Source organism: Nomia melanderi, chromosome 5, assembly GCF_051020985.1.
Source record: "Nomia melanderi isolate GNS246 chromosome 5, iyNomMela1, whole genome shotgun sequence".
NCBI classification, from domain to species: domain Eukaryota; kingdom Metazoa; phylum Arthropoda; class Insecta; order Hymenoptera; family Halictidae; genus Nomia; species Nomia melanderi.
In genome coordinates this window covers 18,294,392-18,306,499 of record NC_135003.1, presented here as the reverse complement: position 1 = coordinate 18,306,499, position 12,108 = coordinate 18,294,392, and the positions used below count along the sequence as shown (strand labels likewise).

The 12,108-nt window shown below is 52.1% G+C and overlaps 1 protein-coding gene across 6 annotated transcripts in view; it reads right to left on the bottom strand.

Moving 5' to 3' along the window:
- The window catches only part of LOC116424550 (uncharacterized), a 114,264-nt gene that overhangs the window by 4,732 nt on the left and 97,424 nt on the right, over nucleotides 1–12,108 (bottom strand). For 3 of the 6 annotated variants that reach the window (XM_076367531.1, XM_076367529.1, XM_076367530.1), the window contains 8 exons: nucleotides 5,279–5,712; nucleotides 3,783–4,263; nucleotides 3,032–3,581; nucleotides 2,653–2,933; nucleotides 2,111–2,340; nucleotides 1,225–1,362; nucleotides 723–1,022; nucleotides 289–447 (listed from right to left, as the gene is read on the bottom strand). In XM_076367531.1, coding sequence (XP_076223646.1) covers nucleotides 289–447; nucleotides 723–1,022; nucleotides 1,225–1,362; nucleotides 2,111–2,340; nucleotides 2,653–2,933; nucleotides 3,032–3,581; nucleotides 3,783–4,263; nucleotides 5,279–5,712 — 2,573 coding nt within the window. Of the gene's footprint in view, nucleotides 1–288; nucleotides 448–722; nucleotides 1,023–1,224; nucleotides 1,363–2,110; nucleotides 2,341–2,652; nucleotides 2,934–3,031; nucleotides 3,582–3,782; nucleotides 4,264–5,278; nucleotides 5,713–12,108 lie in introns of those variants that run through there. The other 3 variants (XM_076367533.1, XM_076367532.1, XR_004234488.2) reach the window with 3 other exon arrangements.

Sequence of the window (12,108 nt, the reverse complement as noted above, 5' to 3'; positions counted from 1 at the left end):
CAGTCGTCTCTATCGGTGCTCTCGCAGCGTGTCTCTCTCGGATCGAACGTGTCCACCCGGTTCGTTGCGTGTCTCGTCCGCCGCTCGAACTACAACCCCCGAGCTAGCCCTATCTCCGTTTCGGTGCGGAACGTGCGCGAGATTGGAAGAGAACGGCCGTGGCCTCTCCGCGTCGTCCGCCTCGGCGACCGCGCACGCTTCTCGATGTTTTCTACCGACGAACAAACGCCGTGCTCGAAAAACCGTCCTAACAACCGTTCTACTACAGACGGGGGTCTACGTGCGCACCTGGAGCAACATGTTGGCGAAGTTGCTGTTGGTGAACTTGAAGTGTCGCTTGTCGTAGAACTTTAGCAACGCCGGGCTGTACGGGTGCTTGTCCTTCAGGTGCAGGTAGTGGACCTCCGGCTCCTGCGTCGTGTGGCCGCATTCCTCGCACACGTACACCTTGCGAACAGAAAAAACCACGCGATCGTTAACGTCGATAACACTCCGTGAAATCGGGGAAGAAATGCAACGGGCATGCAACTAACTTATCTCCACCGTTAAATCTTCCGATGGTAGATTTACAAACACTCGTTTACTCTTTCGTTGCTCGAGGAAGTTCATCGGTTTACACGTAGGAACTCGGAGATTTGAGAATATACGATATCGATGTCTCCGATTCTAAATACTTAAACGTCCACGCGTCGTTTCTAATTGATCCGGGACTAGCAGCTCACCTTTGTGCGTCGCTCCTTGTACGCGTATTGGTGCTGAACTCCGTGAACCTTGAGGCAGTGACTCTCCAGGGAGCATCTCTGCGTGAAGCTCTTCTCGCAGAGGTTGCACTTGTACGGCCGGACGCCCGTGTGCGTCCTCGTGTGCCTCTTCAGGTCGAACGTGTCGTTGAAGCCCTTGCCGCAGAAGGTGCACAGGTAACGCTTCACGTCGCTGTGGCACTTCATGTGCCGGTTGAGGAGCCGCTGCAGGCTGAAATTCTTGCTGCACACGCGGCAGGTGAAGCGGTTCGGATCGTCGTCCTGAAACATCGACGAATCCTCCTTCATTCTGTCCCTCGGTACACGTTGTTTCTACGGTTTCGAATTAGAATGGGAATCGGCTCGAATCTAGGCGTGTAAGACCGCTCGAAATCGAAGAATGCAGGCACCTCGCCGATCGCGCCTCGCGCGTAATAAAGCGTTTGATATACAGCGAGGAAAGGCGTTCGAGAATGACGTTTACCTTGCCAGGCGGAGGTCGGGCTGCCCTCTCCTCGTCGCGATTAGCCGCAGCCTGTCTCTGACCCTCGATAGCCAGCGGATTCTTGATCCCGTGGCCGCCGTTGACGAACTCCAGCTGACAGTCGCCCGGCAGTCCCAGCTGAAACACAGGAAAATGTCCACCGTGAAACGACGCCGTGGCAGCGGCCGAATCGGTTCGATCGCTCAGAGCAAAATGCACGCGAGCGATTCGCGTGGAAATGTCGCAGCCGCCATTCTTCCGGGAGGACGAAGACGCCGAGATCTCCTGTCTCTCTTCTCTAGCGAGACAGGAGAGCTTCGTTCGTCATCGCGCAATAATAACCGGCGCTGCGACATTCCCCGCAAGCTACTCCAGAGCATTTGCCCTTACAGTGGATGAAGCACTCAATTTGATTGGGCATTGCATAGACTACGACGCGCGTCAGTCAATTTTCACGCGTACTGTTTTCATTCGCGTCTATGTGGCAATATTGTTTATGTTCACACTTTGGGCAAGGAAAAACAACTGTCTCCCGCGATGAGCGAATGCTTCAAGTATTCTCGAGTATCGAGATCTAGGAAGGATTCAAAGTATCCTGGTACTTGATTGAATAATCTAGATACGAAGGAACAGAGACAAGGAAGCTCTAGTTTACAGCTCAATTTTAGCTAGTCTACTCAGTTTCCGAGCTGTCTTCCTGCGAAGCACACTCTCGTCTAACTGGATATTCCCAATGTTCGTCGCGATCTTTCGATCGTACTGCTAATTGCATCAGAAATCTGGTACTCGAACGAGCTCAACATTGCCATATAGATAGGTACGGTCGTTTGCGACCACGAGGATCCAAAGAAGTATGCGTTTGCCTGGATCAATTTCGGGTGCTTACCCTTTGCTGCAGTACACCGACCCGTTGCGTGAGCGGTGGTTCCCCGACCGGTCCTGTCTGCTGCACGGAGTTGACGGACGCGGAGGAGACCGTCCCCGCGGGGCTGGCGGCGTGCTCCATCAGCGCGCAGGAGGGCGACGTGCTGCTCGACGCCGCGTCCAGCGAACAGCTAGCCGCTCCGGGGCTCGGCAGGCTTCCGCCCACGCTGCTACCTGAATCTAGTTCCAGACCTTGAAATCAATATCGTCGATTGTTTAAAGACATACGGCAGGACTCCGTTTATCCGACCCCGTCGGGAGATGAGACGGTTCGAATAAGTGGACAGTGTTCGGACAACGACCGTCCGTCGGCTCTTTGCTACATCGTTCATCTATCTATCTGCGAAACCAGTAGTCTGCTAGACCGATCGAAGTCGCTTCGGATAAATGGAGTCTCGTTGCACTCGAATCGAACGGGAGTCTTACTTATTAACTTGAATTCTATTACTTGAATATCAGATGCTTCACAGACTCGTTCAAGATGAAAATGCTAAGGATACTAACCGCTGCCGGTGAAGCTCAAGCCAGGGCTAAGCAAGCCTTGGTGTTGCTGCTGATGCGGCGACGTGCCGGTGGTCTGCTGCTGTTGCTGCTGTTGCTGCTGCTGCAGCTGCACCTGTATCTGTAGCTGCTGCAGCTGCGGCTCAGGCTGGTGCTGATGGTTCTGGTTGATGTGGAGACCAAGTTCGGTGCGCTCTTTCGAGACTGTTTGATAGCCCGACTCGTTCCCGTAGTTCAGGCCCAGCTTCGAGGTGTTGAAATGCTGAGGGCCCGCCGTGTAGTGCCTAGACAAACATTTTCCATTCCCGTTACGTTGCAAACGATCTTCGAGACAGATTATTAACGCGGAATTAGTAGCTTGAGCCTGTTCGCCGTTTCTCACCTGGAGGTGTCGAAGCCTCGGGTCAGCGCCATGCTGTGCTCCGGGAACGGATCGACGCTCGGCTCGACGGGCGTGGTCATCTGGCTGCCGTCCTGGCCGATCCCGCTTCCGGCCGAGGCCGGGGAGTGCAGCGACTCCTCGAGGAGATCGTTGCCGCCGTCCTCGGCTGGTAGCCTCGGCAGAAAGAGGTCCGCCGCGTCGCTGAGGCTCTCGAGGAGCGCGGTGTGGTCCGACGGCGAGCTGAACGTCAGGGTGGCGGTGAACTGCAGGGGATCCACCACCGCGCCCGTCACCATGTCCACCATCATCCCCGTGTCGGTCATGTCGTACGCGCCGTACTGGCCCGAGAGCAAGTCGTTCGGTTGGATCTTGTACGGCGATAGGTCCTCCTCTTCTTTGAGCGTCAGCCCGTAGGTAGCGCACACGTTCTGCAGCAGCGAGTACTGCTTCCCTTCTTGCGCGTTGTACTGCGAGTGCTGCGAGTTCACGTCCTGCTGCCCGGTGTCGCACTCCATGCCCACCGTCGGCGAGGGCGTTAGGTAGCCGTTCCCTGAAACAGTACATTCGTCAGCTGTCATCTATTACACTATTTAGCCCTTTGCACTCGAGGTGACTCTCAGTCGCCATTTGATTTCATATAAAAATTACAAAGTGTTGTATATGATATTAAGTTTCGTATAATGCATCAATATGCGAAATGTTTATCGACTACGCGATAAGCTAACAATAGGAACGAGGCGAAATCTCTTACCTTGCGTGCTGTTGTACTGATTGGCGAAATTGGCTAGGTTGTTGCCGCCCTTCAGGGACTCGTAGAAGGGCGGTAGGGATCCGGTGGGTGGCGAGCTGGGCCCGTAGTTGCCGCGGCCGCCGTTTCCGCCGGGATTCATGCCTCCGGCGCCGGCGCCGCCGCCCACAGCGCCTCCGCCTCCGCTGCCGCCCGTGACAGCGCCGCCGCCGCCGCAGTAGCCGCCGCTTCCGCCGGAATTTGAAGAGGACGAGTTCCCGGAGCCGCCCGAACCGCCGCCGGACCCGGAAGCGCCGTTATTTCCGGAACTGGAGGACCTCCCGTGGCCGGCCGCCGCGTGCACCACCTGCGGCCCGGACAGTCGCATGGCTAGCAGAGGCCTCGCGATCGAGTTGCCGATCGTGCGCGAGACTTTCGCGCCCTCGCGACCTCGCTCCTCGTCCTCCTCCTTTCTCTTCGGCACCGCATAATCGATCGGCTGATCCTGTCGGGACAACCGGTAAACATTAGCTTCCGTCCTCCACTCCGACTCCGTCTTCGCTCGCATCGGTACGCTCGCTTCACGCGTTGCTTCGCGAGAATTCGCGCTTCACCCCGCTTGCTCTTACGTACGAGCGAACGGAAATAATTGAGCCGCTCGTCGGGCGAGTGACTCGACTTCTCCAATTTCTCGGAACATCATCGTCGCAGCCACCCGATCGAACTTCGTACGTTTCGGGTACATTTCTTCGGTACTCGGCCGATGAATGGCTCAATTATTCGGTTCAGCGGTTACGGAGACCGCTCGCTTATGAGAGATGTCTTTCTTTGTCTCTCCGTTCGCCGTCCCTGGTGGTAGGGACTGGTTTCTGCGGACTGATAACGGGTTCGATTCATATTCATGAAATTCTCGGCTCGGCTCGGTAGCCCGTTCGCAGGGAAAAGTACCGAACGGGAAAGTCCCACCGCTGGATCGATTGTTCGAGACCACCGCCTCGCCGAAGGACGACGCGACCAGTCGCTAACGCGCTCTTGATATTCGTGGAATGTTACGTCCCAGGTTCGTCCGGCTATCCTTACTTATACTAAGGAGAGCAACTCGTCTCGAGCCGTGTTAAACGTCTATCTAGAAATATCGTCCGAGGACAATATCGCGATAAACGTTGGCATCGAACAGCCTGTTAACCCTTTGCGCTCTCGATCGTCGTCCTCGGTCTCGGAAGGTGTCTTCTGCACGCTGTCCGAAGACAATCGGTACAGCCACTCGAGAACTTTCGAGTGCAAACGGTTAATCGGCTTCCACTGGAGGAAGTAACACTAGGTTTACGGAATTGGATTTTAGAAAGATTATTTTGTAAATGTTGATGCGGTCACACTGACGTGTACCCCAGTTACCTACCATCGAATCTCCAGTTTCCACGATCTAAATAAACGAGCATCGATTCTTTTAGGAATAATAGAACGAAACGTACAATGCCCGTAAACCTAGCGTTGAGAGAACGTCGAAACGATTCGGTTACCTGTTCCGGTTCCTGAGTCTGCGGCACCTCTACTTTGTCTTCTCTCCTGGACGCCGATTGGCTCTGAGGGGGAACCCTCTGTATCACCGAAACCCTGGTCGGCGGTTCCACCCTGGGTGTTTTCGGGGGGGTAGTCGGTCTCGGCAGAATCAGCTTCTCCGACTTGGCGAGAAACTGCGACGCGTCGCTAGACGACGGCGCGATCGGCGGGCTGCTGTACTCCTTGCGCTCCGCCCTGGTCAGCACGTGACCCCTGCTCCCGTACGGAACGTCTCCCCCAAGGATGCTGGAAATGAATCGTCGCGGCGGTGTGTTGCTCGACTGCGGCGCCGGTGTGCTGCACGATTGCCATTGCGGCGGCGGCGAAACCGCGGGACTCGAGCTGCGCAAGGATTCCGGTGTCGTCGCTCGGTCGTCCTCTGTTTTTTCCCGATCTGTTGGACACAAAACGTTGCATTGTATTATCGAGCATCTGAGAATATTATACTAATGAGAAAACTGGTAGTAACTTGTCGGGCGCCTTCGCAGCTTTTCAAGTTTGCTTCCGGTGCACCGTTGGCGCACATAGGCGTAAAATTCGCGATAATCGTAGCAAACCTTAGATCAGACTTAAGCGAATTCAACGATTACGTCTTCTGTTAGTCGAGTATTGTATGAACGTGATTATTCTAGATCGGTTTAATCGAATTCGATTCAGCTTTCACGTAACCAAGTTTTGTTAGGTATTTCCATCTTAACCCCTTGCCTTAGGATTCTAACCCTTTGCACTAGAGAGGTGACTCTTCACTTCAAAGTTTCAAAATTCACGTGAATTTCTCATCGAGTTTTACAAAATATCGTCTTCGTCTCATCAGAAAATGTTGAAGTATTTCTAGCGAGAAACTTCGGAGTGCAAAGGGTTAATCTATCGAGACAGAAATTCCAGGCATATTCGATGTCTGTTCTACAGTATGATCAATGAAGGAAGAATACTGTTCCATTGAAATTCAAGAGAATCGAGTAATAATTATCGACGATCGAATCGAAAGAGCATCAGCGGCAGCGACGCGTGGGACAGGATCTACGGGCGGCTGGAACGAGAAGGTCGCACGTGTCCTTTGGCGAAGATGGCGGCGGCTCGCGGCCGGCTCTCGCGTAGGAGAGATTGAAATTCGGAAATTTCGTTCGGCCGTACGAAAACGATTCAATGCCTGGACGCGCCTCGAATACGTAACGAGCGAACGGTTATAATATGGGCGCGCGCAAGGCGCGCATGGAAACGCGGCGCGCGCTCCGACGGTACCCTGAATTTACGAGCAACCTTGGCAGGGTTCCTGGGTACCGTATGCTAGTCTCTTTCCGCTCGTCCTTCGCGCGTCGCCTCGTAATTCGTCCTCCGCCGCGACAAAGATAACTCGACGAGACGAGACGCGTCGCGTCGGAGCAATGGGACCCGCCATTAAAGCTCGCCCGGCGAAACCGCTGCCCCGTGGGTGGTGAAGGGCACTCGATCTCCCCTCTGTCGCAATCTCCGCCAACCGGCTCCGCCGTTTCCTCCCTCCCTCTCTGTCTCGTCGTTTCGAATCGCGTCGGAAACGCGGGAACCTCGATCTCCGCGTCGCGAGGCGCATGCCAACTACGATACGAGTCCACCGAAATCTCGTAATCTCGAAATCTCCGTTTCCGTAGACTGATCGATGCGACTGCAGTCTCAATTTCGCCATCTTCGATTGCTAAATTCAATCACCCTCTCTAATTACTGATTCTTTTATCTATCTATCATTCGATGTTCGCAGAATGCTTCTAACGAGGACGAATTCTCGAATTCCAAGGATCACCAAGAAATCGTTAGTTTCGTACAGCCAACGTCGCAATGTAAAACACTCGATCGCTAGACTAAACGACGCATCGCGTCTAATCTGATCGGAATCGGTACGGTTAGGAGTAACCGATCGAAGCTAGAACCGAAAGATTAAGCGTCTCGCGTGCTCTGCGAGCAGTGACGATTCGAAATCGAATTAGCCGCGGACACCTCGGTGTCCCTGAGCCGCGCCACCGGCGTTCTGGACGCGCACGAATCCCCGCGAATTCGCCGGCGACCGTGTTCCCAGCGAGGTAAACGCGACCAGACGAGTCGGGACCGCCCCTCAAGGACAGACGGCCGAGCAATTACACTCGGCGCTCGATCGTGCCCCGTCCGGAGCCGGCCGTGCGATTTTCTGTCGTTCCGCGCGTTCTCTTGACTTTGACACAGACCGGGTGGTGGTTCGCGAATGGAGCACGAGGACACCGTGTCGGCCGGCGGAGCCGTTCGAGCGGAAATCAGGAAACCGAGACCGCGAGGACACGTCGTTTTTGCGAGCACGTGCGCAAGATCCCCGCCCGTCTACCCGCTCGTCTACTCCGCGTTGCGGGAGAGTTGGCACTCGGGATGCCAGGCGAGAGGGTTAATTGATTAATACTTGGCGCTAGAAGCGAGTCAGGAGAAAACGCATTCGCGTGGAGAAACGGAAGACGGAAAGAGAAAAGTTCAAAGGTTGTGATATAATGACGGTTTCATGGTATACAAATTTTAAGTTAATCCTGTACTCGGGTGTTTCTTTCTAGAAATATGAGAGACTGATTCGAAGAGAAATCAGTACATTGAGGAACAAAGCTGTTTTATTCCAATGCTTCGCGTATCGAGGGATTGTACAAAGTTTAACATTAAATATTACATTCTATAGTTTTACTGTGTCAAATCAAGTGGTGACTGTACCTCTCGAGTGCAAAGGGTTAATAATTAGTTACTGCAGAGCTGGCCAAACCGTGGCGCATTCTTGCGCCTTATTCTCTTTAAGTACTTCAATGGGTGTGCCTTCTCGACTCACGTAAATTAATGAACTTAATTGCGGATCGAGTTATTCGTTTTCCTCGTCTAATTTAAGCAGACCTGCTGCTGTCTCTATTTTCTTGTCGCAACCGTGAACGTAAGAAAGTCGAAGGTGCTTTAGTTGTTGGCGCATCTGAACTTGCGAAAAAATTAACGTATGGTGTGCAAAGGCCAGCTCTTGTAGACGTTAGTGTAAAACGTTCGTGTTCACGGTGAATTAACATACACCATATCGCGTCAGCGATCAGGCTATCTTAAGAACATTGAAAAGAACGTAAAGAGCAATTCCTTGATCGCAATCTCTTTTCCCAAACCCGTCCGAGGCGTCGAACGGAGAACGTCCGACCGAAAGCTCTCGGAAAATCGAACCGATCGTTTTCCCCTCGTGTCCCCCGTGGAATCGTCGAGAGGCCCGCGAAAGCGGCTCGACCCTGAAACTCGGTGCGATTAGATTCGGGGGACGGGTTCCTCGTGGCGCGCTTCTAACGCGTCGCAAGCGGGTTTACGCAACCGGTTGCGTCACCGTTTGAAGCCGTAGGCGGCCGGGCGCGGAGCGGAGCAACCAAAATGGCGGGGTGCCTCGGTTGAGCAACCTTCTGGCCAGAAAAGAATCGACCGGTACGTGAGATTCTCCGACGAAATCCCTCGAACAGGTCCGTGGGCCGCGCTATAAATACCGGCGGTAGCTTCGTGACCGGCGTACCGATCCTCCGCCTCTCGGGCCCGTTCGCCGCTTCGCGTCGGAGGAAGTCTCTCTTTGTCCCTCGGTCCTCGCGTCCTCCTCTCTTCCTCTTCGTTCCCGTCCTGCTTGTCCCTCTCTTTCTCTCTCTCACGCTCCCTCCCATGGTTCCTTTTTCTAGAAGAAAGGGAGGCCGCGGGAGCGCGAGAAAAAGAAGTAAGAACCGGTACTTCGAGTCCAGCGGACTGTTCGCGAGGAACGAGCCGCTGCTCCCCGTCGAGACCACGGTGAACTACGGCTGTACCTCCCTCTCCCGGCCTCTCTGTCTTCCCTCTTGCCACCACGGAGCTTTCGAGCTGTTCAACTGTAACCGGTCGACGCGCATTCGCGTTATCCCGACGACGAAAGCTATCGCCGATGCGAACCGCTTGTTTCATCAACCTCTGCGCTCGGCGGATTTCGAGTATTCAGTGTTTTCCTATTTCTATGGAATCTAGAAGACGATCTTGGACGATCTTTGTTATCAGTTTTGACGACTGATGAGCGATTCCATAACCTATGCACTTGGGAGATCTCGAATATTCAAAGTTTTCCTATTTCTATGGAATGTAGGAGGATCTTGGACGATCTTTGTCGTCAGTTTTGACGACTAATGAGAAATTCCATAAATTAATTCGTCCGTCGGTCGCTAAGCTAATCAAAGCATCTCGCCCGAAACGATCATGCGGGAGACACCACTAAGGAGCATCGAGGCTCGAGTGAATTTCGGAAACGAGAATGATCGACCAGATACCGTTCCGTCTCCGCTACCGCGCAGGGATTCTTCGGGTTTCGGGGATCCACGATCAGATTACGCAACCGAGATTCCTCGACACAATGACTGTGTCACGTTCGCGAGGGATTTGGAATTCTGACGGGTTCTCTTCGGAGAAGAAGACGCTAGAGGGTTCTCGGAGTCGAAGATTAAGAAAACCATGGAAATTCTCGATGCTACCGAGGCTACTGAATAGAATGTTGTTGCGTGATTAATGGTAGACACCTTCGCTTCGAAGAAGATGCAGAGTAATTAATAAAGTACCTTCTAACAAATAAAATCGTTTAATTGTGAAGTGTCCTTGATTGTTAGTCGTCGATGTTTATCAGATAGCTCCTTCAACACTGGAACTACCAAGCAGACAAGTACTTTTAAAAATTCTATAAAACCCCAAGACTTCCATCAAAACTTAGTCTACGCATTGCTAAAAAAATTTCTTCTGAAATTTCTTACAGAAAGATCTACTGTTTTTCCAATTGCAAAAGAATTCAGGAATGAGTCATTCTGACCTATTTGGTAGTTCCAGTGTTAATCCTTTGCACTCGAAAGGTGACTCAGTCACTTGATTTGTTACAGCAAAACTATGAAGTTCAATATTCAGTATTTTACATTAAAATTATATTTCGCAACGTGAAATATTTAAATAAAACAGCTTTGCTTAATTTATCTGTGAACGATCGTTAAATTAGTTTCAAACAATGTCTTCATCTCATCAGAAAATGTCCAAATATTTCCACTGAGAAACTTCCGAGTGCAAAGGGTTGAAGAAAGCGAGCTCTACCCGACTCACTCGAAAAGTCACTCCGAAAATCGCTCTATTCGCGACGAGTCGACGCGGACAACAGACAGACGCGTGATCGTAGTTTCGAACGCGGTCCGAAGACGAAGCTGGAAACGTTGCCCCGCATGGTCTGGTCAGTTTTTCACGGAGAGGGCACGTCCGTTTCACACCGCGAGCGAGCACGGTGTATGCTCAGGCTTCCGATTCGCCTAACGAGCAAGAGATTCAAAGATAAACGGAGGTGTTCGCGGCGAAGGATACAGTAACGAGACCGTAGGAATGCGAGGGAAGAGGGATAACGCCGAAGAAAGAAATAAAATCGCAATTGCCGGTCGCGCGCGAGCGGAGAGGACGGCGCTGGCATTGCTTGCTCACGGCCAAGTGCACCTCTCGGGACAAGCCGCTCGATTTCTATCGCGCTGCCGTCCCATAAATCCCGATCCCCCTTAACCCTTTGTGAACGAGCATTTTTACAACCGTTCCGAGTGTTCCCCGTGGAAAACTAAATTCAATTTCGAGCCTCCGCTGGAGTACAGGGGAACAGGGTTCTGTCTTCTTTAATGGAAATCGAGAAGACTATGCAAGATCAACCCTTTGCGGACGAATGTCGACATTTCACATCAAATGTCCGTATTTGGATCGGTTATTTTAACATCCGCGGGTTCTAGTATCAAATTTCCTACTGGCGTTAGCACCTTTACGTTTCAAACGGTTCTGTTTTGAAAGATCGTACATTTGTTTAGCTTCCTTTGACCAGTTGACTGTGGAATTTAGCGAAACAAAGAAGAATTATATGTTTACGTGAAAAAATATAGAATTCATCGCTGAAGGAATTAGTATCTTGTCAAGCTACGATGACGTGTATACTCGTCAAACACAGTTAACTGGTTAATTAGTACGCGACGCAGAATTATAATCGCTCAGAAGTGATTCTTCGATATTCATCGATTTCGTAGATCTCAATGGAATGACATTCTCGCTAGTTATTCGAGCATCTCGTTCCTTCGTTGTAAGTCGGAAAGCCTCTATCTTCCGAATACGTTGCGCAATGATTCCAGCCAATGAATCGTCGAAGTTGTTTTTGGACTTCACCGAACTGGCTTCGACTCGCACCCGCGGCGCCAGCGAAGCGCGAGGCTCCGCGGCGCGTTGCACAAGGGTTTATTATAAAATCTGACCCAAATGATGAAAAAACGCGGCGACCGGCGGGGACCGCGAAGAAGTGCGAACGAGACGTCATCGTGGTCGTGACGATCCTCCGTTCAACCCGTTACTTTTTAATGTCGAGCCCCGTTCGGACGATCGCGGCGCATTCTCGCTCGCCTTGGACCATATCTCCGGCGGCGATCGAGTTCGCGGGGCCCCGATTTCAAATGGCACCGTCTACGGGCCCGGCCGGACCGCTCCGGGGACTTATTATTGTGATCTCTTTGTTCCGTCCGGTGGCCCAGTGGCGGAACAGACCAACCGGCTGGTTAAAATCCGCCGAACGCTCGCGTCGTTCCATTAATTACATCGGATTCGCCTGTCCAAAATCGAAAGTTGCGGACAATGTTAACCCTTTGCACTCGAGGTGACTCTCACCACTTGATTTCATACGGTGAAACTATAAAGTTTGATATTTAATATTATATTTCCTATAACGCATCATTTTGAGAAACATTGAAATGAAACAGCTTTGTTCGACTTAGTTTCACAAAATATC